This window comes from Euleptes europaea, chromosome 14 (assembly GCF_029931775.1).
Source record: "Euleptes europaea isolate rEulEur1 chromosome 14, rEulEur1.hap1, whole genome shotgun sequence".
NCBI lineage: Eukaryota > Metazoa > Chordata > Lepidosauria > Squamata > Sphaerodactylidae > Euleptes > Euleptes europaea.
In genome coordinates this window covers 26,611,877-26,639,175 of record NC_079325.1, presented here as the reverse complement: position 1 = coordinate 26,639,175, position 27,299 = coordinate 26,611,877, and the positions used below count along the sequence as shown (strand labels likewise).

At 43.2% G+C, this 27,299-nt stretch overlaps 1 protein-coding gene across 1 annotated transcript in view; it reads right to left on the bottom strand.

Annotated features, from left to right (window-relative positions):
* The window catches only part of BIN3 (bridging integrator 3), a 109,475-nt gene that overhangs the window by 66,490 nt on the left and 15,686 nt on the right, over positions 1-27,299 (bottom strand). Inside the window, exon 2 of the mRNA XM_056860628.1 lies at positions 10,498-10,546. Within this exon, the coding sequence (XP_056716606.1) occupies positions 10,498-10,546 (49 nt within the window). The remainder of the gene's footprint in view (positions 1-10,497; positions 10,547-27,299) is intronic.

The following is a 27,299-nucleotide window of genomic DNA, read 5'->3' as shown; positions in this document are numbered from 1 at the left end:
TAGCACCTGGCCATGCCTAGTTGCACGCTGGCTGCCGCTACTGGACCTGCTTCCTTCTCTCTTTCCCACTCACCAGCCAAACTAACTTTGCCTGCCTCTGTGGCTTCAGCTTTCCCGCCTTCTCTAACCCCAACAGCCTCCTCCTGGGAAAAAGCCTGTCTGGGCTGCGTGGCAGCTGGCATTGGGCCATGTGGTGGCCACCAACCGGCTGGGCCATGTTGAGTGGGTAGTGAGTTTCCAGGAGTTGCCACTGAGCCTGTTCCCAGTGAGTCTTCCTCCATCAGGGAACATAAGACTATGGAAGCTGGGCAGAGCCCTTTCCAAGGCTGTTTCGGATTCCCGGTCCACTCTTGCTGCTCCCCAACAGCTATGCGTTACAGAACCTAAGGATTTGCAATACCGTTGTGGTTACCTAGCAACTCCCTACAGCCACTGTGAACTCAGTGGGCATTCTTTTATTATAGTTACATTGATTGTTTCTGTTATTTTGGGGAGTTTTAATCCCCTAGTGTGGTATGTGTTTATTTTTTAGATTTTTCTGCAAACCTGGGACTTCCTTCAGGTTTGTAGAGACCTCAGGTCTGTCCCTAGTTCCATTCTGAAGCTCTATAAATCATATCATATATGATGAGGTTGGGAAACAGACATACTGATTATTAATCTTGATGGCAGAATTTGGGGTTACATAACACTTAAGATTATCTCAGTAATCCTTCAAAAACCCTGTAAGGCAGACCAGTATTATATATTCCCATAATACAGATAATGGACTGAGGCTGAGTAGCTTACCGAATAAAGGCATCTAGTGAATACACAACAAAAGTGACATCTGGACCAAGTGCTTCCTGGTGTACAGCTCTACCTCCCAGCCACTATGACTACAATTCTAAGAACACTTTCCTGGAAATAAGCCCCATTTACTACAACTGGATTTACTTCCAAGTAGTCCTGCTTAGGAATTGCTCCCTGTCATCCTAGCTCTACCACTACCCAACATTAGATATATGCATATGCTTAATTGTGTTGCATTAACCAAGCTGTCTCCAGCATAGCCAAGAAGTTTTCATTTTGCCTGCTACTTTCCTTTAGGCAAAAAGGTTGTGAAATGCCATACTGAGCGATCACTTTTTTTTCCTTTTCTTTGCACTGACTACACACATCCATTGTCTTCTGCTGGCAGACCAGACATTCCCTGCAGACTCATCTTAACAAGTGCAAATCAACTCCTGCTAGGTTACAGCCCTCTTCCTTACAAACGTTTCAGGTCTCAGCTGTCTACCTAATTTAAAAATGGAACTAAGCCACACAGAACCAACTGTCCCATTGCAAACACTAGTTTCACCCAGACTAAGATTTCTGTGTGTGATCATTTGCTTTGCCTGAACTAAGAATTCTCTCACAAAGGAGAATGTTGTTTCTACTTGATTTTGCTGTCTTACAGAAAAGCTGGCTTGCTCTTCTGGATGAAACTATTTCTGTGCAAAACAGACCAATAAATATCTTAGCTTTCTGTAGCCTTCAATAACTAACCCTGGACCATGAACATACATGAACACATGAAGCTGCCTTATACCAAGTCAGACTGCTGATCCACCAAAGTCAGTAATATTTATTTATTTATATTTATTATTTCCATTCGTTACCCCGCTCTTCCTGGCCAAAGCCGTGACTGGCAGCGGCTCTTCAGGGCCTTAGGAAAAGATCTTTCACATCACCTACTGCCTGATCCTTTTAACTGGGGACTGAACATGGGACCTTCTGCATGCAAAGCAGATGCTCTACCACCGAGCCATGGCCCTCCCTCATATTTTAGATAGCAGGCTTCCTTTGGTTTTTATGGCCATCTGTTTCCCCACATATAAACATTTTCTTTAAGAATATTGTACCTGCGGTCTAGGCAGAGGAATAAAAAAAAATAGACATTATGTATAGTTTACATGCCCTGACCTGGATGGCCCAGGCTAGCCTGATCTCGTCAGATCTCAGAAGCTAAGCAGGGTCAGCCCTGGTTAGTATTTGGATGGGAGACCACCAAGGAATACCAGGGTTGCTGTGCAGAGGAAGGCACTGGCAAACCACCTCTGTTAGACTCTTGCCATGAAAACCCCAAAAGGAGTCGCCATAAGTCGGCTGCGACTTGACGGCACTTTACACACACACCACACACACACACAGTTTACATAAATAGGAGCCACTAAGATTCTACTGTGGTGGAGTTGGGTGGTGGAGTTGAAAAGCATCTGGGGTTAACGCGCTGCAGGCACCTTTGTGATTTTACAGGGTACCTTTACTTCCCAGAGTCCATTTATGTGGTAAGACTGCGGCAGCAACCTAGAGCAAGGCAAGCTGGTTAGCCCATTCCTCTGCTGGAGCACAGAAAGTTGCATCAGGAATGAGTCTGGGTCCTCACCTATATCAGACCCTTAACGCCACGGTCACCATCTTCACTCTGGCACAAAATGGATAAAATATACACAAATCATCTTTTCCAAGACTGCTTTTCTGTACTGGGGGAACATTACTTTAATTCCTTATTTAAAAAAAAAAAACCCGGAAAGAAGAAGTCCCCCACCTGGCAGCAAGAGGGGATGCTTTTCTCCAGGTCGAAGCTGTTCAGGGGCAGGGTGGATGAATAGCCAGTAAGGGTTGCCCACCCAGCCCAGTCCCAGAGTATGACATTGCCTAAGAGCGAATGGTGTGTTGTTGTCAGCTAGGCCAGCAACGCAGCTTGAAATAGAAGTTTAATCCCATCCTATCCTCCTCTTAGGCACGTCTGTGCAGGAGTTTCCTGCACTCCCACTTCTGTGCTTCAACACATAATCAGAAATAAAGGAAGCCACCCAAGGCAAAAGAAAGGCATGGCACCGGACTTCTTGCACAAACGCTGCACTTTTCTGCTTGTGGACTGAAGGACCTGCCATGCAGAGAGGGTGCAATTAAGCGCCGTTTGGCTTTTCAACCTTGAGTGCCCTGAACAAGCACTCCTAAAACTTTTTAAACTAGAGTGGTATTTGCAGGTATGTGTAGGGACAGCCTTATCACCCAGAGGCTTCAACTACCAAAAGGTATGAACAGCGCACATTCTATACGCAGAATCAAAGATTTCCATGCCTGGCACTCTTCTGGACAAGGCAGAAATCTCTATACATCAGACCACATAATTCAGATTATATTGTTTCCATTGGCAGAGAACTAATCAGAGTAACTACATTTCTCATAACCCAGACTATGACAGGTGAATGTATCAGGAAGGAATTAGGGAATGTGATAAATCAGCAGATAGAAGGGTTTCACACTGGGAGAAACCACAGAATTCCCAAGGTAAAATTAGTACTTTATCAAAAGCTTTTTTTGGGGAGAAATAGAGAACATGGTTGGAAGACACACGTGGTGTGTCTTTCCCAACTAACACTACCTGGTTACGTGGCCCTCCAACAAACCCACACAACTGGCCGGGCAGGAGGCATGGCTATTATCCTCCATGAGTTCTTCAACTTCTGCAGACTCCCAATGCAAACTATCACTGGCATTGAGTATATGCTCCTTACATTAGGAACTAAAGATAGGTTAGGCATTCTTCATGTCTACCAGCCACCTAGTTCCCCAGAGGGGACCTTCTACGAGTTGGCAAAGGTACTGTCGGATGTGGTTTTGGAGACTCCTACACTGATCATTCTGGGGGACTTCAACATTCATACCAATGATACGTCACTGTGGCTCAGTGGTAGAGCATCTGCTTGGCATGCAGAAGGTCCCAGGTTCAGTCCTCGGCATCTCCAGTTAAAGGGATTAGGCAGGTAGGTGATGTGAAAGACCCCTGCCTGAGACCCTGGAGAGCCGCTGCCAGTCTGAATAGACAATACTGACTGATGGGCCAAGGGTCTGATTCAGCATAAGGCAGCTTCATGTGTTCATGTGTCACTGGGACCGGCCCAGGATTTTATAATCTTCTTTGACTGTCTTGAGTCTCTCCCAAATCGTGACTGGCCCAAAACAGGAAAGAAGTCATAACCTGGACTAAATCTTTGAGCCTTTGAGTGAAGGTTTGGTTTCAAGGCTGGAGAGTTGTCCTGAACCATGGTCTGACCACTACCTACTTAAAGCCAAAGTGAGTGTGGCCCCAACAACCCGCATGAGAGGGTCCCCGGTTAAAATCTCTGTGTTAAGCAACTTTGAGGGCTTTACATCAAAGGGTGGGTCATTTATTTTCTAAATAAATAAATAAATATAGGGAGGTCCCACCCCAAGCATAAAGTAAAACCTTGTATACTTAGGGGTACCTCATACATATGATGTTAAAATGGTGTTATATGTATGCCACAATGAACCAATGACTAATGGGAGGAACAACATAACATTTTTAGAACCACATGTTCAAAAGAGGGTATCTTTTCATATCACAATTTATGAGCACCACTGAATGTGCGCACGCTAACTATGAATATCATGAATGGCTGAAGTGACCCCTAGATTCCCCAAGTTAAAATGGCATTGGGGCACATCTCTGACCCACCAAATGTTACACTTCTAGTTTTGGCAGCACCCAACAACCAAAAACAGTGGGTTTGAAATAGAAGATCTACAGGGAAATATATTTTTTCTTTTAGGGGATCCCTCTGCTAAGGAACCCTCCCTGTCTTGCAGAAGATTCTGAGATGGGGGGGCACAGAGTCCAGCCCAAGCCCACAGGACCCCCTCATTACTTGGTGTGAATCAAGAATGCACCCTAGAACACACCCAGTTATCTCCTGCAACTGCCCACTGCAGGGGAAGATAGGCAGGCAAGAAATCGCACGGAGAAGCTTTTCTGTCATTACTGATCTTCTGGCTGAGAAACCCACAGTAACCTTCCAAGGAACCCCAGGGCAGCCTGAAAGCCATTGCAGAGGAAATGAGTTCCAGGATGTATTTAAATTTGCAATTGCTTAGCAGCGACACAGATTCTCAGTGGTTCTCCATTCAGACACTACAGGTAAAGGTACGAATAAAGACATAAATTCCACTCCGACAAGGTTTGTGCATGACAAGACAGCAGCAGAGCAGACTGGCTTTTAGATTCAGTCTCTGCCCCCATATCAGTCAAATGACAGCTGCTCTTTTCAGGGGAGGGAGAGATTATTCTGTCTGGAACTGGATTTGGCCAGGTTAAGATGAAAGCGTCACAGCAATGGGCCTGGAGAGCTGGAGATCAGATCAGTTCACTGGCTGGTTTCTTGTACAGGGATTTTCCTGTGACCGTGAAGCATGAAACTACATCTGACACTCTGCCCTTCCTCAGAGGACTGGCAGCAAGTAGGCATGCTGAAATAGGACTAATGTTTCCTCCAGCTGAAGTTAATCACCTCTTAGAACAACTGCTACTTAAACCATGTTTGCATTAGAGGGGTGTTCCCCCTGCGCCGATCCAAAAAGCTCTGGTGAGCCAAGTCGCCCATGTTAAGAGTGTTCCTCCCTCTCCCTGTACTTGAAAGCCAGACTGCTCCAGAGACAGTCAAATAGATAGTCTCTGTCAACTGCCTCTTTACGTATGTTTGTGATCTAAACTTGTGAGTGGGAGAGCCTCTCCAACAAACCACTTCCACTCTCTGATCCAACACTGGATTCAGCCCTAGAGATGCCTCACCTTCCCACTTCCTGGAACGGAATCCAGAGGCCAACATCTGGAACATAACAGAGCCGTAAAACTGATCCTTCCCCTTCTGCTGCTGCTGCTCCTGAAAAGCCTGCACAGATGGAATTCCTCAGTCCACAGTGAAGAGGAAAAACAGAATATTTAAAGCTGCAAAGCAGCCAGATCCATCTGACAGTTTCCTGACGCTTTCTTTTAAAGAGAGGAGCTTTTAAAAATGACTCAGTACATAAGAACTGCCTTGGTAGATTACAGTAAAGGTCTATCTACTCCTGGTATTCCATTCGCAATAGCGGACAACTAGATGACCCTGGGAAGTCAAGAGCAGGGTAAAGAAGGTGATGAACATCCAGTTTAATCTTCAGTATATGATGCTGAGACACACTCCCTTTGAACATGGTTTGATTTAGCTATCACCTCTAATAGCTGTAGATATTTTTTTATTTATCTATCTAAACTTGCAGCAGTCATCAGATCTTGTGAGTTTCATCAATTAATTATGCATTCATCTGATGAACATACTGCAAATAAACTTCCCTGGTAACTTCCATATCCAAGTATTATATATGGAGAAAAATGTCTCCAAATCATAAATGATTTCTTAAACCACAATTATGCTTCCACCCCACAGTCTCTTTTCTAAACTAACAAACCTCAAATGCATTACACTTTTCTCACAGGGAAGGTGCTCTAACCTTTGCACCATGTTAACTGCGCTTCTCTGTATGAGATAGTTCTTCATATGAGGCAATCAGAACTATGCAGCATTCCAAATGCTGACTGGTTCTGGGATTTACATAACAGCATTAGGATTCTTGCTGTTTTATCTATCCCTTTCCTTAAAATTCCCACCACTGAATTTGCCCTTTTCATTTTTGAGAGGACGTTCCACCACAAACACCAGAACCCATATCTGGATAATCCCAACTGGTTCAGACCCTGTAACAAAAAAATTCCCTCCCGCATTCAATTAGAGGATCTGAACTAAACACTTTTAAAAGCTTTGCCTGTGCAAGCTGTTTAGCAGCAAAGTTCTCCAGGATTTATCTATCAAAGGGTGACTATCAACCTTTAATTTTGATAATACAAAAGAGTAAGGGGGTGGGTTTGGTTCTTTGAACTTTTAACAGCAAACCAGATAGAAAACCTTCAGAAACATTTATCTTTTATTGAGATAAGAAAGTGTTCTCTTTATTAAACAAAAGAAAATACAAGCAAATAAAATTAACCTTACAATTACTGTGAAGATGAATGCTAAAATTATTAAAGTTCCTAACCCTGCTTAAATCATATTATAGCAGGGAACAGTTTAAATACAAATCAGGTTTCAGCTTTTAAGGATTATCAAAAAGCCCAAGTTATACACCCAGAAATCTCACCTAGTCTTCTTTTGAGGAATCTGATTTGCTGGTCACAGTAGTGCATATTTATAGAAAATTATCAATTTTATCTTTCTCTAAATCTCTTCTCTCATAATCATGTGATTATTATCTAGATAACTGATTGGTTCATAACTAAATATGAGATAACACACATAAGTGCAAATGAGCCAATCGGCATGTGCACATGAGCTACATCTGATATAGCAAGATAAGAAGGCCAATCTTAACTCTTAACTTCTATTATAAAGCAATTAATCTATCTTTTCTGTAACCATTTCAATTACCCGTCCAAGATGAAAGCAACTTGAAGCAAACAAAGTTCATTGACAGCTGAAAAGTGTTTGAACTCTCAGATAGCTTGCAAACTCAGCAAGGAAAGGTTAGTGATATCACAGCTACCACTACAGCCCCACCAGTATACATAGGGTTAAGAGATTTTCTGTTCCAGTATCTCATCATTCTGTTGCCTATTTCCTCAGGTAACAAAGATCCTTTATAGAGCTTTTTACAGTTTGCTTGGGATTTTGTCATCCTGGATAGTTTGGAGTCAAACGCAGCTTTGCAGTTTCACTGCTCACGCTTACACCAGTTCAATCTTGGAAAAACTGAACAGCACACATCCTCAAGGGACTCCATTGCCTTTCTTCACTGCAAAAACTGACCTTAAATCCCAACCTTGCTTTTCAACCAGTTACTGATCTATGAGGTCTTCTTACTCCATGATTGCTAAACAAGCCTTTGATGGTGGACTTTCTCAAAAGCTTTTTGGAAGGCTAGGTATACAACCATATATACTGTTACAGAGGCAAACTGAAGCAACTTGAGGGAGAGATTTAACTGTTACATGTGAGATCCTGAAAAGGTATACTATAGACTTGCCTGCTGACAGGATCTTGCACCCATGTGCACAAAGGAGTCCAGCTACATCACTGTAATCATAATTCTGCAATTGTGTACAGGCAGTGAGACCACCTTCATCACTCCGGGACCATCCATCACTCAGCTCCTCCCTGCTTGGAAGTGGGTCCACCTGGCCATTACATAACTATACTGTCCCTGAAACTTTTCTTAGCATAAGAACATAAGAAAGGCCCTGCTGGATCAGACCAAGGTCCATCAAGTCCAGCAGTCTGTTCACACAGTGGCCAACCAGGTGCCTTTAGGAAGCCACAAACAAGACGATTGCAGCAGCACCATCCAACCTGTGTTCCACCGCACCCAAAATAATAGGCATGCTCCTGATACTAGAGAGAATAGGTATGCAGCATGACCAGTATCCATTCTAACTAATAGCCATGAATACTCCTCCATGTCCACTCCCTTCTTAAAGCCCTCCAAGCTTGCAGCCATCACTACATCCTGGGGCAGGGAGTTCCACAATTTAACTATGAGTTGTGTGAAAAAATACTTCCTTTTATCTGTTTTGAATCTCTCGCTCTCCAGCTTTAGCAGATGACCCCGTGTTCTAGTATTATGGGAGAGGGAGAAAAGCTTCTCCCTGTCCACTCTCTCCAAACCATGCATAATTTTATAGTCCTCTATCATGTCTCCCCTTAGCCGACTTCTTTCCAAGCTAAACAGCCCTAAGGGTCCTAACAGCTCCCCATAGGACAGTTGCTCTAGTCCCTTAATCATTTTGGTTGCTCTTTTCTGCACCTTCTCAAGCTCTGTAATATCCTTTTTTAGGTGTGGTGACCAGAACTGTACACAGTATTCCAAGTGTGGTCTCACCATAGATTTGTACAAGGGCAGTATGATATCAGCAGTTTTATTCTCTATTCCTCGTCTAATTATGACCAGCATGGAATTAGCAAGCTGGGAAACTTTGTAAACAACGAAGAAAATTAAGCATCTACTTGACGGTAGGAAGGGCAGAAGTACTGCAACAGTTGAATTACATACAACGGCAGAAGTTATAGTGGCTAGTTCTGCAGTGCCTAAAGTCTGATGCTTAAAAAAAGTGTTGACATATTTTTTATCAGTATTTATATCAAGTTAAATTCACTCTTCTTCAACCCTACGGGCCAATTTAATATATTGTTATTTGGCATTATGCAGTTGTACGCTTGGATTTTGCATAAATGTTTTTATTGGTTTTGATTAATTTTACAGTAGACTTCCTTTGGTCACACCAGCCTTTTGCTGTTTGTGTACAGAACATCTGCCACAGTGTGTACCAACTGCACTCCAGTGATAATGCCCAATGCCTAAATAATAGCAAAGTTTGACTGAATTTGGTTATTCTCTCCACCACGATCATTCCTTCTTCCTTGTGTTGTGTCTCTTAAATTATAAACCATTCTTGAAGGGACCATCTATTTTATTATTTGTAGAGAGACAGTAACAGCAGCAGTAAATCCTATTAACCCACTGTGGAACCAACAGAACCTGAAGTGCTGGAATTTTGGATGGCCACAGAAGAGAAATTACAGAAGTCCCATGGAAAGAAGTCAAATGTATGAGATTCATCACCATTGCCCATTTAATGGCCCTGCTCATTTGAAGCAGTAACAGAAGAACTGCTGCCCTGGGACATCCCAAGATGTGCCATATCCAGTTGCAACGGCTCATTATTAAGAAGGTGTCAAAAGAACCGTAATCCTTCACCCACTGTCCTAGGAAAACAGCTTGGGGACTTTCACCCATGTAACCCCTTCCTTATATCCCAGCGCATTAGTGTTGGTGGTTAAGTTAGTCCTCCACAGAGGAAGGATAAGGAATGCTAGTTTGTACAAAGGATTAGCTTGCCAGAACAGTTACAAATGCAGTGTCGCTGTCACACCAACCGTTGGGGACACTCGCTTTAAAGAAAGGTAAATGCAAGTTAATTCAGGGAGAGTTAATATGACCTGCCACAGTTTACACAGGGCACAAAGACGTTGAAGAAAGCTGTGGCCAACTGCAAGCAATTCGGGGCAGGACAATGCAAAAATGCATTTTAAAATCCTTTTTTTTTTTTTTTAAGCAAATGCTCTGCAGCCCAAATTAATTCATGCCCGGGCACCAAGCATTTCAGCTTCCTCCAATAAGCCTTCCTTTGGATACAGTTATATTCAGCAATATGAACCACTCCCCCTCCTCCATCTGCTCAGAAAAGATGAACAAACAAGCCATTGCTGAAAGAAGGAAGGAAGCATGTTCACCCATCTCCTAGGAAAACCATGCCAGAGTGAGAAGAGCCCCTCCTCTTACCATACAAAAAAAAGGGGGGGGTGAAAAGTTAAAAACCGGGTGGGGAGAGGAAAACACACACATACACACCAGATTCCCAGATACCAAAATAACCCACTCAATACTGAGACTCCCCCTCATTCATAGGAACTGAGTGGTGGTCAAAGACAGAAGCAAATTTCAGCTCACTCATGTTTTCCCCTCCCACACACACAAACCACATATTAAAAACTGGGATCAGTTAATGTGCTAGCTTGAGTCATCAGCCATATGATCAAAGACTGGATCTAAAAAAGGGGGAATTGGTTTACTCACTGTCTTGGGTACAATCTGTTTCTTAGGCTGCCCAATCTTGAACGGAATCCTGGAAAGGAGAAAGGGGGAGAAGCAGCACAGATAAGAATTTATGTAAACAAGTAAGCATCACTGTTCTCAGATACAATATCATTTCAAGCAGCATATTCCTGATACTCGTTCTTGAGGGGAGAATTGGGTGGCAAAGGATTGCCATTTGTACCATGGAATGAGAGCCAAATTTGAGATAAAAGTGTAAGGCAGCCATTTCTCTGCTCTGTAGAGCTCTCTTTGCACCACTAAGCACAACTCCAGCAACAAGCTCTTCCCTTGACCTGAGCAGATAAGGGTGGCCTATTAACAACAATAACGAAACAAATCCCACTGCAAATGTTTTGACAAGGAGCTATGGGAAGAAGAAATTAGAAAACCATATGTTAAAAGCTGTGAATGGCTTTAAATGCTTTTTGAATGTGGTACTGCAGGGCTGGCTCAGCAGACATCTGTTCTCCTTCCTAAGAGGAATCGTTCAAAACTGTGTCACCTGAATTCCGTATCTTCACAGAAGCTACCTGTAAAATAAAGGCATCTTGCTGGAGTGGAGGCTACGAGTGCTTCTAGACCTCAACTGTCTCCAGCAAACAAAGGGTTTTGGCAGGTGAGCCCACACATCAACCTGGTGGACTGTCGGCATGCTGAATACCTGCCAACCAGGCAACACCTGTGACAGCTGCCAATGGAAGGTCTCCTGACGAAGATTCGTGCGTGTGTGCACAGCATATACTAATACAAATTATGTTACATCCCTATTCACATATGAATTAAAATAGCTGCTGGACATTGCATCTCCCATGCATGACACTCACACCGGCATTTATATACATTGTGCCCTTAACTCCACCCGTAATATCCCAGCTGCATAAACGAAGTCCCACTGAAGACGCTTGTAAAACTCATACCTAGTTGTAGAAGCTCAGAGATGCGGCCCGAAGAGCCTGCTCAAAAAAAAAAAAAAAAAAAACAGGGTGGAGGCACAGAGGAATTTAGAAGAGTTAGGGCAGAAGGGAGGCAATCTGGCCTGGACACAAACTCTTCTGTTCGTTACAAAAAAGCACAGTGTTTTGGACAACAGAACTGGGAGGGGGTCCCAGTCCATTCCAATTCATTCACGTTTATACCCAGCAGCCTTTTTCAAGAGCCACAGAGCAGAGGAGGTTAGGTTGAGAGAGTGGTGGCCCCTAAGTCTCAGAGGTGAGCAGGAAGTTGAACTTGGGGCTTCAACATCCCAAGGAAACCTACCTGCCAGCAACTTTTTCACCCGCTGGCACCTTTCCGCAAATACCACACTATGGAAGACAACACAGACAGCTATATAATCTGAGCAGGGAGGGGGGAGGGGATAAAAAAAGCCACGGAACATCTCAAGTCCCCTTTTCCTTTTGCCCTCTTAACCACTGCGGCCATTGTTTTTCAACCAAGGGTATAATTTTGCCACCAATAATAAACCTCGTCTGCAACCTATACCTCTCCAGAACTGACCATGGAGCTCAAACTAGCTTTAGTATAAATTTAATTTCTGGAGTGTTTCCTGTTTATTGTTCTACTGCAGGGCTAATGTAATTTTAGTCTATTAACCCTTTCTCGTTTTGCTGGCACTCCCAACTGCGATGAATCACACATCTTCCATAAACAAGCAATTGTCTGGTGTATAATTACGCTATCAATAGCAACTTGGATACTTCGGAGGAAAAACTAAGAAATTAAGGATCCCCCCCTTTTTTTTTCTACAGCGGCAACAATCTAAAATCAGGGTGGTATCATTTATTATTTGTTATTGTTGCAGGTTGCTGGCCAAGGAATTAAAACAGAACACTAAGAGCTAGCCATTGTTTTGTTAATTCCACACCCATGAAATTAGTTTGTGTAATCTAGTAACATAACCTATTTTTATTTAATTCTACTTCATTTACACCTGCCATTCTCCCCAACAAGGATCCAAAGTGGCTTTACATCATTCTCCTCTCCTCCATTTTCTTCTCACATCAACCCTGTGAGGTTGGTCAGGCTGAGAGTGAGTGACTGGCCCGAGGTCACTTAGCAAGTTTTCATGGCAGAGTGGGGCCTCGAAACCAGGTTACCTTTAGGTCATCCGAAAGAGATTTAAGTCGTTCCAAAGATACCGAATAAGAATTGAATTCTGAATGACCACCTTTTTATGAGCACTATTCAAACAGCATATAACTATTTAGAAGAGCAGAGGGTGCTTGTAATGAGACTATATATGGAAGTATTAAGAGTATGATATGTTCAAATTATCTGAAAAAGCATAAAGATGTTCTAGGTTACAGTGTAAGAATTGAACTTTTGATAAATTTGTTACTTTCCTTTTGGAACACCGCATTTGTTAAGGCTCGGAAGATATAACTGGCTCTATTTTGCTCATTCCCCCATCCTCCTTTTTTATGTATCACAATTTTATAATAAAAATTAAAAAGAAAAAAAGAAGGGGGAAAGAAACTGGGTTTTCCAGATCCTAATCCAATAATCACAGCATTACCCTGGCTCTCTAGGTTGGACACCCTGATAAGAATCGTACCTTTCCATATTTTTTAAAAATGAAGGTCCTAGCCCTCATGACTATACAGCGGAAACGAAACTCCTCTCGCCCACCTGACAACGAGGCTATCCAGGAAGAAAATCCTTTCTCTAGATGCACCGAGCAGAACAGGTTACAGTCAAAGAGCTGTCAGAAATGAATAGAACTAGTCAAGAACAAAGGCGGTGAAACTAACAGGGAAGGCATGAGGGTAGTGTGAAGAATTGTGTGTGGGGGAGATCATTAGCTTCAGCAAGGAGATCACCTGCGATCTTAGCAAGAGGAGTTTCTGTAGAATGACTAGGATGGAAGCAAAGTTAGAAAGGATTAAAAGCAAAGCTTTCAAAGATAGGCAGGTGCTTCAGAAGCTTTAAAATGAGGGGCAGAAAAGTCAAGAAAAAACAGAGAAAGATTTACAACTAAAAGCCTCCCATACATACCGTTTCTGACTGCCAGTGTAACTTCGATATTATTTGGTACATAAACGCATATATTCTGTTAAATACACATACAAGCACCAGTACATTTATTTAAAGCAACTATAACTGCTGTGATACACAGGAGATTATACGTTTATTACACTACAAACAGGCAACAGTGGTTACTTTTCTCCTGCAGTGCTTATGATTGTGCTTTCCTGTGGAATATTAGTTGCACCTGATATAAGATGCAACTATGGAGCCGTAATGATGATGATCATCAAAGTGAAGAATGCAGTTGCTGGTACAAGAGCCTAGCGCTAAAGGTGAAATTGTACCAAGGATACTCGGTTGATACACCTCATTATCGCTGACGCGATACCACCATTTTAGCACTAAGCCCCTGTAAGACAACATCCACAGTAGGTACTTCCAATTATCATCACTATGTCATTATTTCTAATCATCTGTTCCTTACATGGGCATTGCGCGGGGGGGGGGGGAATAGCACTGATATACTTAACACAGGCGGCATGGCAGATATGAGACCAGAGTGCAATACAGTCCATGAGTCAACTTGAAAATTATCAACATGACACCTACACAAAAACAGCTCCCCAGTCCTGTTGGGCTGATGTGGATCAAAACACACGGGCAACATCTATACTAGACCTCAGAGTGGTACATCTGTGTGGTAACCTCACGGATTCAGTTATGTTTTAACTGAACTCTTCATCTGCCACAATGCTGCTGCTGCTTACTCCCCAAACCCCAAAATCTAAAAATCCTCTAGTATTCAAAATACAAAAGAAAATATAGAGCAATTTCACTGAAGCGTGTATTTTTTAGGTTAGGGTTTCCTGGGGATATGTGGCTAAAAAGAACCAGAATTTGCGGTCCAAAGGGCAGGAGCAGAGCCATAACGGGAATCATAGAGTTGGAAGGGACCACCAGGGTCATCTAGTCCAACCCCCTGCACAATGCAGGAAATTCACAACTACCTCCTCCCTCAGCCCCAGTGACCCCCTACTCCATGCCCAGAAAATGGCCAAGATGCCCTCCCTCTCATCATCTGCCTAAGTTCATAGAACCGGCATTGCTGTCAGATGGCCATCTAACCTCTTCTTAAAAACCTCCAGGTTTTAAATGAGGGAGAGGTAATGAATACAACACCACAAAGAAGTGGCTTAACAAAGGCCACAGCTGTATTGATAACAGCAGATGAAGCACTGGCAAAGCATAGGGCACAGATCCAGGCATCAGGCGACCACCCTGTCGGCCGAGAAACGATCCCCAACCCGAGTTACGAACCAGTGGTTCCACTTGGGCACAGACCTCTAAGTGGTACCTTCGCCACCTGGGAGTGAAGCCACAAGGCAGCCCCCGAGCTGGGCATCCACAGTAGGACTCGATCCCAAGACCCCTTATGGAGGTCCCCAAAAGTGGGGAAGGCAGGTATGCAGGCGCAGCCTCCCCATAAATGGATCCAGCCCAATGGCAAAACCGCCGAAAGCTGTGACAAAACAGAACAAACCATTTGAACACAGTGTGGGAGGGAGGGTCCGCTGCGCCAACATGCAAGGCTGATGGCCAGGAGAAAGGGGGGCTGAAATAAGGAGGGGGCAAGAGCAATGCAGGTGTACTTGCGTCACGCTCCTACCCCGGCCCCTCGCAGCAGCTGCCAGCCGAAAGGGGGCAGTTCAGCCATGGCCAGCATACGGACAGGGCAAAAGCAGCCGGGGAGAAACCACTTCCCGAACAACCAAGAGGATGTGACCTCTTCCCACTTGTCAGACAGCCATTCCATTTCACCAGAAGCTGCAAGTGGTTCCTTGAGCAATATTAATGTTCCAGAGGGACCAGGAAGACAAAGCCTCCCACTTCGACAGCCATTCCACTAGAAGCTATTAAAAAGTAGTAATGTTAACAAATGCTAACTCATCCTTCCACATTGTAAGTAACTTTGAGAGGGGTTTTTTTTTAGTTGAAAAGCAACTAATACGTGCATCAAATAAATAAAACAGATCAGTGCCAATGTGTAGTGCTACCACAAGGACTAGTAATTTGATTTTAAAAGTGAAAGCCGAGACTCCTACACAGCAGTCCCTAGATTCATGCAAGGGAAATAACATTTTAATAAGTTCTGTAACCCCAATGCTTTTCGTGTGAGCTTCTTCAGGGGGTATCTTTCTCTACTTCAGCATCCCATGCAAGCAATAAAGCAGGACACTGAAGATAAAAGGGACCCCCTGAAGAAGCTCACGCAAAACACGTTGGGGTTACAGAACTTATTAAAAGATTATTTCTTTTGCACCAATTGTTTCTTTGCTTTTGTTTTGTTTTGGTGCGGCCCCCACTTTTTCTTCCCTATATTCATGGCCAGAAGGCAAGGCCAAGATTTCTACTTAAATATTAACAGTGCAGTCCTGATCAGAGCTATACCCCTTTTAAGTCCATTGAAGATGACAGGTTTCAGAAGGGTGCAACTCATTTTCGGACTGCCCCATAAACACCAAATATTAAATCAATTTAAGCTCATATTAAGCTTCTAATTAAAATATGAGGGCTTTCAAGAAGAGAGTATCCTGACAAAGAAATATTTTCAGCCAGAAGGGGAGAAATGCACAGTCACCGTTAATGCCATACTGGCAGCAAATGTGTGTGTGTGTGTGTGTTAAGTGCCGTCAAGTCGCTTCCGACTCATGGCAACCCTATGAATGAAAGTCCTCCAAAATGTCCTATCTTTGACAGCCTTGCTCAGATCTTGCAAATTGAAGGCTGTGGCTTCCTTTATTGAGTCAATCCATCTCTTGTTGGGTCTTCCTCTTTTCCTGCTGCCCTCAACTTTTCCTATCATGACGGTCTTTTCCAGTGACTCTTGTCGTCTCATGACGTGACCAAAATACGATAGCCTCAGTTTAGTCATTTTAGCTTCTAGGGTCAGTTCAGGGCAGCAAATAACTCTAAGTAATTAGCAGGGAAGCCTGATTCAATGTGGTCATTTTCAGCATAGGGCACATTAGTTTTCCTAGACCTTAGTCATCATATCAACCAAGACCAGGAGCTCATTGGGAGAGGGGGAGGAGGAGATATGGGTTTGCATAACTACTGGATAGAAGCAGCAGACTGTGAGAATAGGTCAAGTTCCCAATAGTTTCTAAGCAGCCTTGTTGAGCTACTTCATCCTACCCTACAGTTTGAAATTACAGGGATCCATCCTTTTTAGTGCGAGTTTCTTCCAACAGATAACTAAATGAGTCTGCCCACCTTCATGCGGACGCATTCTTCCTTATACCACTCAGTACCCATGTATGAAATGATATGAAAAAATAAGATATTTCAAACATACGTCATGTAGAGGGGGGAAGAATCAAAATTATCATCTGCAAAAGTCTTGCATGCAGATAGGACAAGTCAAAGCTCACTCCTGGAGCAAGAAAGCAAGCAAATTAGCAACCAAGAAAGAAAGAAATAGAAATTTAGAGGGATGAGGGGCAAAGCTTCAAAAATGCTCTGAACTGTTCTCTATCTAGGAGTATTTCTATTTGCTCTGGAATTCTAGCTGACTATTTGTGATTTAAGGCAGTGAAACCTAAAAGCCTATTTTTAGAAGTATGTACCCAACTGAAGTCTGTTTTCCAGATTCTCGAGTTTGTTGATTCAGTTAAAGTATACAGCTAAGTGAAAAAGATGGTCATGAACATTGAAGTTAATGGATTTCTAAAATAAATATTCAGTGTTCAAAGCCATGAGAAGCAGATGACAGTAAAAAGAGCTCACAGACATCTTCATCTGGCTGTACGATCAATGAAGGCTGGCCTAGGATGGGGCCACAGATGGCCATGCACAAAGCTAGACCCAGGATGGATGTTTTCAAAACCAGGATCCTGTGCTCTGTTACTGGTTCTTGAAGACAGGACTTGGACTGGGTTGGGAGCTAGGTCTGAGTGTGAATTCCAGGAAGCAGAAAATATCGCTCTGTTGACCAGGCAAAGGTCATTTATATCAGGTCTGACCAATTTGGAGGCTTCATACTGTCAATTGCAGGGACTGATGATGTACACTCCTCTTCACTGGCCTAAATAGCTTTAGGAAATTAGAAAACCTAAAAGGAAATTAGACAAATCCACAGAGACTAGGCCTATCAGTGACTATTAGTGTCTGAAAGCTATAGTCAAGTGGATGAGGAAGACCATGCAGAAGCTGAATCCTGAAAAAACAAAAGTTATGCTGGTTGGAAAGGCTGAGATTAGGGACAGGGTTATCCTACTCACCTTGGGCAGTGTGGCTATCATTAACAGACTCAGTTAAAAGGTTGAGGGCTCTGCTGGATCTACTTCTTCTGCTAGAAAAGCAGGAGGCAAAATGTGCCTTTTACCAACTTCATATAGCATGAAAGTTGTCCCCCTTTTTTTGGATTCATCCAACCTAGCCATACTAATCCATGCTACAGTATCTTTGAAACTGGACTACTGTAATGCACTCTATGTGGGGCTGCCCTTGAAGATGAAGCTACATGAGGAGCAGAACACAGCAACTATAATGTTGACAGGAATTAAACGTTAAGAGCATGTAACCCCAAGTTTAAGATTGCTACAATGGCTGCCAATTTGCTTCCATGCTCAATTCCATGCTCGGGATGGGGCTGTGGTAAAGCATCTAGAAAGTCCCAGGTTCAATCCCCAGCATCTCCAGTTAAAGGAACTAGGCAAGTAGGTAATGTGAAAGACCCCTGCCTGAGACCCTGGAGAACCACTGCCAGTCTGAGTAGACAATACTGACTTCGACGGACCAAGGGTCTGATTCAGTATAAGGCAGCTTCACGTGTTCAATTCAACGTGGTAGTGTTAACCTACATGGTCTGGGATCCTCGTGTCTGTGAGACCACCTTCACTTGTATGTCCCCCAAGGCAGCTCTGACCATCAAAGCAAGGACTATTACAAGTGCCTCCACTTAGGTCGGCAGGAAGTGTCACTGCTCTGCTTTCTTGTGCTTCCTCTGTGGCTGCACCTGTCCTGCAGAAAGGGCTTCCAGACCACGTGAGGAAGGCCTCGACCTTGCCCAGGTTTAGGAGGCGCTGCTAAGCAGAGCTCTCTTGCCGTGTCTTCGGCAGCCCATGAGCGAAAACTGTGGCTGGCTTACTTTTATTTGTCTTTTCTGCCAGTGTGATATTGTGTTATCCTCCCCCCCACCAATGTATGTAAGCTGCTTTCAGTCCCGCTGATTAGGAGAAAAGTGAGATATAAACATTTTTTTAAATAGCTCAACAGGACCTTCAGATTCAGAGACTGCACATCTCTGAATAGTAGCTGCTTGGGGAAAGGAAGGCTACTGGTGGGCTGGGTGCGGGGACCAGGAAGAAGAACTAGATGGACTTTTGGCCTCAGCCAGCAGAGCTCTTCTTCAGTTCTGTTCCTTTCTGTGTCTGAAGAGGACTCGGAAGCTGGAACTAGGCTCGTCCTGGCTCAGCCAACCGGCCTCCTGCAGGTTTCGAACTCTGGATGCCGTGACACAGATCATCTTTCTCTCAACAATTATTTTGTGAATCGTTTCTCCTGTCCCATTACGTCAGTGGACGAAATCCAGAGAAATGGTGCTCAAATTCACACAACCTTGCAGAGAAAAAGCTCGGGCTTTCTGCACGTGCTTCAGTTCCTGTACTTCAGCAGGGTGAGAAAACACTAGAGTTACATTTGGGGCTGTGAACTCCTTTGAAATTATGTTCATAAATGGAGTGCAGCCAAGACACTGAACGAGAGCATTTCCAATCCGTAAAGCTGCTTTGTTAAATAAAACAGTTTTATCTAAGTGATCAGTGGTAAAACTATGAAGATTCCTGGCCTTGTTCCTGGTGTTGGCAGGAGAAATTCTGAGAAGAAAGCTCACCCAAGTATGGGCCATCAGCTGGTCCTGCAGCAGCCTGACCACCAAGCTCAAGAACAATAAAGGATTTGAAAAAAGAAAGCTTCTATCAGGCTGCATCAGCAACCTGGCAAGGTACATGGTCTTCCTGTATTCTTTTTTGTCTCCAACCCTGTAGGATCCAGCTGGGAGAAAGGACCATTTTTATTTACTTAATTTACATCTCACCTTTGTCCCCAATGGGGACTCAAAGCAGCCTACATCATTCTCCTTTCCTCCACTTTACCCTGACAACAACCCTGTGAGGTGGTAGGTAGATTAAGCTGAGAGTGAGTGACTGGCCCAAGGTTATCCCGCATGCTCCATGGATGAGCGGAGGTTCGAATCAGGATCTCCCAAATCCAACACACTAACCACTACACCACACTGGCCATGTGACTGAGGTTAGCCGATTGCAACTCCACCATCACTCCCTTCACCAATCTGCCTCGTCCAAGGTGCTGTCGCCATCATGGTCTTGCTGAGATGCCCGCAGTGTCTTGAATGAGAGCTGTAGCCTGGAGAGCCCTCCTCCACCTACATTCAAGGTACTACCACCAACACTTACAAGAAGATGACAACAGAGGGTCGGGCTGAATCCTAATTTGCCCACCCATCCTCTTTGCTAGCTCCACTCATCTCTTGGTCATCCTGCAGAATTAACAAGAACCACAGCTTTCATATACGAATTATACACTTTATTGCACTTGCCAAAGGTTCTTTATTGGTCTTACCTTCTTCGGTTATATACTACTGTGAGGTGGATCACAATTACTCCCACTTTTGCAGATTGAAATCACAAGCTGAATCTGTGTAACTTGCCCAGTTGCTCCACAGCAAGGATAATATTTCAGCACCAAGCCTCTGCCTTCTACCCACTAAGACTGCACTGGGATGCAGGACTTTCAAAAGGCCCAAACCAACTACAACAAAAGCATCTTGCCAACGGTACGCTATCTGCTCCTTTCCTAGCACATCCACCAATCCTCCAAACTGGAAATGTTTTAAAGAAATCACCTGATGCTATCTGGTCACCTCTGGGAAGCTCCATCACTTCACACAATGCCCAAGAAGCAAGGAAGGCCCAGCCCCAGCCAGCCCCAGGTGCAAGAAGCGGGAACACAAAATACAGTTGGAAATAATACATCCTGTCATTCTGGGTTTCTTGCTGCAGTGTTGCACGGTGGCCATGGAAACTGAATGAACCGTCCCACCCTACTCCCCTTCCTTATAGGAACTCATAGCAACCATTCCAAACAGAACACCAAAGAAAAGAATCATGCAAAATGGATAGCAAACAGCTTACAGTGACAGAAATAACAGACCAAATTCTGCACCAACTTCAGGCCTGAGTACCTCTGAGGGACAGGTGGAATGAGGGACACTGCGCAACGCCGCTCTTTGGGAGGGAGAGCCCGGCATGGCACAGAGGTTAAAGTGTAAGATTAGGACTGGGTTGAACCAGGTTCAACTGCCTGCTCAAGTAATTAAACTCACCAGGAGGCCTATGGCCAGCCACTCGCTCTCAGCCTGACCTACCTCACAGGGTTGTTGTAAGACTAAGAGGAGAGAATCATGTATGCCACTCTGGAGCTTCTTGGAGAAAGAGTGGGATAAAACAGAAAGAAGAAATGAATAATGCTGGAAATAGGCAGGAAGGGAGAGGATTGAGCACCTTGATTTCTGCACAATTCTCTTTGAGAAGAAAGTTATCATTCTTTATGTAGTACTATCATGGTGCTTTATAAGCAAAAGACAGATCCCTGTAGATCCAGGAGGTAGAGAACAGAAGGAGGAGGATAACAGCAGATCTAGATATGTACTACCTGGTTATCTCTGACCTTGTGACCATCAATATTATGCCAATAAAGGTTATCTGATTCTGATAACAGCAGATTAATGAGAGCAAATGCAGGCACGATTTCAGTTGGAGACGAGGTGGGTATTTATGTGGGGTTTGCAGGAGAGAATGAAAACAAGGAAACCTTTGGGCAGTCAGGATGGGAGAGCTCAAGGATAAAAGGGAACAGAATATTTGATGTGTGAACGGAAAGATAAGGGGGTGCAACCACGGGGATCTTTATTAAGGGGAATGATGAGGTATTTCTGCTGGGTGCGAAAGAGGACAGGAAAATGAGATGCGCTCCAGTATTTGCAGGGAGGGGCAGGCAACCAGTTTTTAAGACAGCTTTCAGAGAACAATCAGTGGGTACATTTAGTGGGTACACTTTTCTTGCCTTCCAGAGATCTAAGAATCTTATCAGTGAATAAGCTGCCAAGTCAGAATCCCTTACCCACTGCAAGATGATAATTTTTTTAAAAAAAGCTAATGATATTTTATTCGCCCATCAAAAGAAAATTACTCACTCTGGGCGCGTGGGTGAGTAGAACTCTGCAAGGCTGTTTTAGGCCCTGACTGCACTACAAAAATAACCACACTGAAGCAGGCTTGTGAAGCACGCTTGGTGCTCGACTGTGTTATAACGATGTTTATAGCTGCCTGTATGGAAATAAGAAAACACTGTGATGACCACTAGAGGCAACCAAGATTTCGCTAGAGAAATGACAACAAGCATAGGACTTTTACTAAGTCACATGGGTGAGAAATCAATACAGCCTCCCCCCCCCCCAATCCTGGAACTTGGCATGCACACCTCTGACCTCAATGCCGACGTATCTATGGCCCCAGTTCAGATGCTCAATGGCCCCTATGCAACTGCCTTTGGGGTAGCACAGGGCCACCAGTGAGCATTACACAGAACCACATGAGCCGAAGCAGGTCTGCTTTATGCACAGACTGCAATGTGGCTGGGAGAATACCAAGCTACCTTATACCATCAGACCACTGGGTCCCTATACTTCAGTAGTGTTTACTCTGACAGCAGTAGACCAACAGATCCCTAATCAGAGAAAGCTCTTTCCCAGCTCTGATCCCCAAGAGCCTTTATGTGGAGAAGCCAGAGATTGAACTTGTGCTGTACTATCCTCACTGGGAATAAACATCATTCTAACACATAACAAAACTTGGCATTTGCCACATTAATAAGACCAGCTGCATTCCAAGCCCTGGTTACAGGCAGGGCAGCAGGTACTGCACTTAAGATCTCCTATGAGAGCCCAGTTCAGCCCGAGCTTGTAAACAGACCCTTCCTTGGATGCCTGCAGCAATAAAGAATTGCCTCTGAGCAACCAGGCAGGAAAGTTTTGGCTTCTTCCCACTCAATTCAGACCACAAATGACCAACACAGTTAAATATAGATAGGCGGTCTAGTAACTTCGGGGACACAAATGCAAAGTTGCCTTAAAAATAGATGGAGCTAAAGATCCAGCTCCAAAAGCCACCAAATTCTGCAAGCAGAAAAATCCAGGTTTGTCTGACAAGAACAAATCACCCCAGTTACATGCATTTGATTTGCATAGTGTACATGGCAGCAGAGGTTTCTTAAATTATATTCTGTGTAAGGTATAGTTGACATTATGTCTTCTCCCTTCAGAACGGCTTCCAATTTTAAAATACACAAGATTAGAAATTAAAAGCATTTGAGACAAAAAAGGGAGCTCTGCATGGATTTGCCTAACATCTAAGTACAATAGGGCTTGCAGCCTGAGTTTCCAAAAAAGCGAGCCAAAAATAAATAAATAAATAAAAAGGAAAGGCGGGGAGGAGATGTTTCAGGGCATGATGGAAAAGGAGGATTGGTACACCAGTCAAATGATCAGTCAACATTGTCAACTGACTTGTCAATACCTCACAATCAAATATTGTCAAATATTCCATTGAAGCCAAGAATCTCACTGTGTGGATGGCAGCTCATCTTTAAATTTCATTATGATGTCATTTATTAGTAATTGCCTTTTTAAAGCTGACTTACTGTTTTGGAATACTTGCTGTTTCTTTGTTCTATTTGTTATTGAAGTTGGGTTGTTGTTTTTTTATTGTAACTGTAAGTTTACCCCAGTGTTTCAAAATAAAAGCCAAAGAGAAGAATTGCTCAGTGGATCATTCACATTTATGGAAACCTTAACATTCTTAAAAGTTATCTGAATTCATTCTTTTTTTGTTAAAGTTAATTTCATTGGGTTGTATCCTATCACTCAAATCGGCTCAACTAAGTGTGATGCCTTCCGCCACCAGAAAAGGCTGTTCTTCCAAAGGAAGGCGCCACTTAGCTTGAGCAGAACAGTTAATGTAACTCTGCTCCTCTGTGGTCCTTTGATAATACAGAGGCTGATTTTAGCGACACGTTATATATACTGCTTAGTAGATAAACAATTTCACAATTGAGTTCCTTAAGAACCATCAGGTGTATTCCATCTGGACACAGAGACTTATTGGGTTTTAATTTGCCCAACAGTCCTAGAACTTCACGTCTCACCATCTCAGTTCGACTCAGTTCTTCAGACTCCTTTCCTAAAAACAGTGGCTCTAGTGTGGGTATGTGCCCCACATTTCCCACTGCAAACACAGATGCAAAGAAGTCCTTTGCTTCTCTGCCATCTCCCCATCTTTCTTTAACAATCATTTCATTCCTTTGACATCTAATGGTCGGACTGCATCCCTGGCTGGTTTGCTGTTCTAAACAACAGGAAGCACAGAGTAGGAAGAAATGGACAGTTCTCGCAACAGAGGGAAGTAAGCAATGGGTCCCACAAGGACTGATGTTGGGGCCAGCAGAGTTTAATTCGTTCAACTGGGGATGAGCAGTTTGCCAATGACACAAGCTTACTCAGGATAGTGAAAACCAAGGCTGGCAATAAAGGAATTTCAGAAAGATCTCCACAAATCGAGAAAGTGGGCAACAACGTGGCAAGTTCAGTGTTGGCAAGTGGGATGCACACTGGAACACCCACCCCCCATTTTAAGTATATGCTGATGGGTCTGACCTTCCTGAAAATTAGAGAAAAAGAGACCTTGGAGTAGTAGTGGATACCTCAATGATAATGCCTATTCAGTGTGTGACAGTGGTGAAAAAGGCAAACTCAATTTCTGGGGATTAGTAAGAGAGACTGAAAATAAAACTGCCAGTATTATAATGCCCCTGTATAGATCTATTATGCAGCCTCATTTGGAATACCATGTGCAGGTTTTTTTTCAATCTCAAAGGGGACATTGCAGAGCTGGAAGTAGAGAAGACAGCAGCCAAGATGATTAAGGCGTTGGACCCCCTTTCCTGAGAAGCTAAAAAGACTGATTTTTCTGATTACAAAAAGACAACTGAGTGGGGGAATGATAGCGGTTTCTAAAATTAAGCAAAGGGTAGAGAGGGTGGAAAGAGAGAACTTTTTCTCCCTCTCCCAAACACTAGAACTTGAGGGCACCCAATGAAGCTGATTGGCAACAGATTCAGGACGGACAAAATGAAGTACTCCTTTACTCAATGACTGGTTAAAATGGGGAATTCACTGCCAGAGGATGTAGTGATAGCCATAAAGGGAACCTCCATGTTCAGAAGCAGTAAAATTCTGAATACCAGTTAGGAGGCAACATTAGGGGAAGGCCTAGGCCTCTATGTCCCATTATTGCCCGTCCAGAATAGCTTGGTTGGCCATGATGTGAGACAGGATGCTGTACTAGCAAGACCACCGGTCTGATCCAGCAGCGCTCTCTTTATGACACAATCCATTGTTCCACAATAACAGTATACTAATTTGGTTTTCTAATTAGAATATCAAACATGTTGAGGATTAAAATGTTTTTTGTTCTAAAAAAGATTATACTTGAAACATATTTTTCCATTATTTTACAGTATTTGACTGGTCAATTGATCAAATCTTTTTTGATTAATTAAATGTCCCTCCTTAAAGAACAATGCCAAACCTGCAGTGTATAACCAGGCTGAAATGGAGTGGGTAGCCCTTTGGCTTTTTTGCTTCTCTATCCCAGTAGCTTCTGGTGCAGGGGTCTCCAATAGGTAGCTTGCGATCTGTGGGTAACTCACCAGCTACTACAGAGTAGCTCATGCATCCCCTAGAAGGCTCAAGAAAAGATCTCCTCTGCTTTTTTTAAAAAGTGTATATTTCATAGGATTTTCTTTGTGTTGCTTAGGTACTCTTTCTAATCCCTGTTCTGTGTCAATGACAGAACGAAGCTGGGGGTGGGGGGGTTAGCCTAAAATATTTTTCATTACTCAGAAGTAGCTCTCATTAAAAAAGGCTAGTGAACCCTGCTCTGTTATCGCTTGAAATCTGTTTTACATCCAGCACCATCCAATTCTAATTAAGGACTCCATTTAAAGAAGGCTACAAACTGCAGACTTTAGGTTGGATTCAGCCAGTTTATTCATTCAATCTGACCCAATTCCCCTCTATACTACAGACCCCATCCCCTCCGGCTTTGATATATGTAAATTCTGTGATACCCAGTGTAACTTTTTTGAGTGGTTGAAGAGGACACCTCCTTCTTTTTAAACGAGCTGAAAAGCTGATTGGATCCAGCCTTTGGGGCTTTCCCATCATATCCTAAAACATTCCTCCCCCCACTGGATGATCAGCCAGATGAAGACTTCTATGGAATCTAAAAACTTGCTCACCTCCTGATAAGAATGCTTTGGATTTCAGCCTCAAATTGAATAGGGCCTGTCAAATCCACAGCAATAAACCTTCTTGAAGCAAAAAAAAAAAAAAAAAGTTAATAGCTTCCCAGCTGTTTCTGGACTCCTGCCCAAAAAGGTTCTGGTCCAGGTAGAACTCTGCAGTTTGATACACATTACCTGAATGTAATTTTAAACAATAGTTTTATTAATTTTGTGTAAACTGAACCATCAGAAAGCAAAGGTGTAACTATCTCACCAGAATGCTTGTATCAGCTGCTAAACAAGAACAACAACAAACACCAAATAAACAACGGCAGGTTTTCAGTCTCCACCTACGATGTAGTGTACACTGTATTTTATTTTTTTAGGTGAAAGGAAACATTGAAAGCAGGAAGCACAGATCTGCCTGCATGCCAGATTGAAGGGTCTGGTTTTCGGATCTGTCCGGATAAGGGATACACTACCTGTAAATACAAAAGGAAAAGAAAGAAACCTACTCAGGTCAATACAAGTTCAGGGGCTTCTGTCAAGCCACTGTTAAGGAACCATCACTTCGTTTTCTTTCTCCTGATCTTACAATGAATACCAAAAAACTCACTCCACTTAACGCAACCACTTAACAATTAGTTTAGTCTACACCTAGTCATAACTACAGAACAATTAATGAACAAAGTGAACACAAACTTCACAAGTATGTTACATTCTCAGCGTGCTCAACAAGCGTTGTTTTAAAACCTCCTAGTAAACACAGCTATGGCTGTGTTTTAAAGGAAATGGTTGTGCCACTACATCTGATCGTTTTGATGCGCAACCTGTACTCTGGACAAGAGGCCACAGTTAGAACAGAATATGGAGAAATGGAATGGTTTCCAATTGGCAAAGGTGTCAGACAAGGATGTATTTTATCTCCCTATCTCTTCAATCTATATGCAGAACATATAATTAGAAAAGCTGGATTAGATTTAGATGAAGGTGGAGTGAAAATTGGAGGGAGGAACATTAATAACTGGAGATATGCTGATGACACTACATTATTGGCAGAAAATAGTGAAGATTTTAAATGTCTACTGCTGAAAGTTAAAAGAGAAAGTGACAAAGCAGGACTACAGCTGAACATCAAGAAAACAAAAGTAATGACTACAGGAGAATTACACAACTTTAAGGATGACAATGAAGAAATTGAAATTGTTCAAGACTTTCTATTCCTTGGCTCCACCATCAACCAAAAGGGAGACTGCAGCCAAGAAATCAGAAGGAGATTGAGAGTGGGAAGGGCAGCCATGAAGGAGCTAGAAAAGATTTTGAAGTGTAAGGATGTGTCACTGGCCACCAAGACTAGATTAATTCATGCCATTGTAATCCCTATTACTATG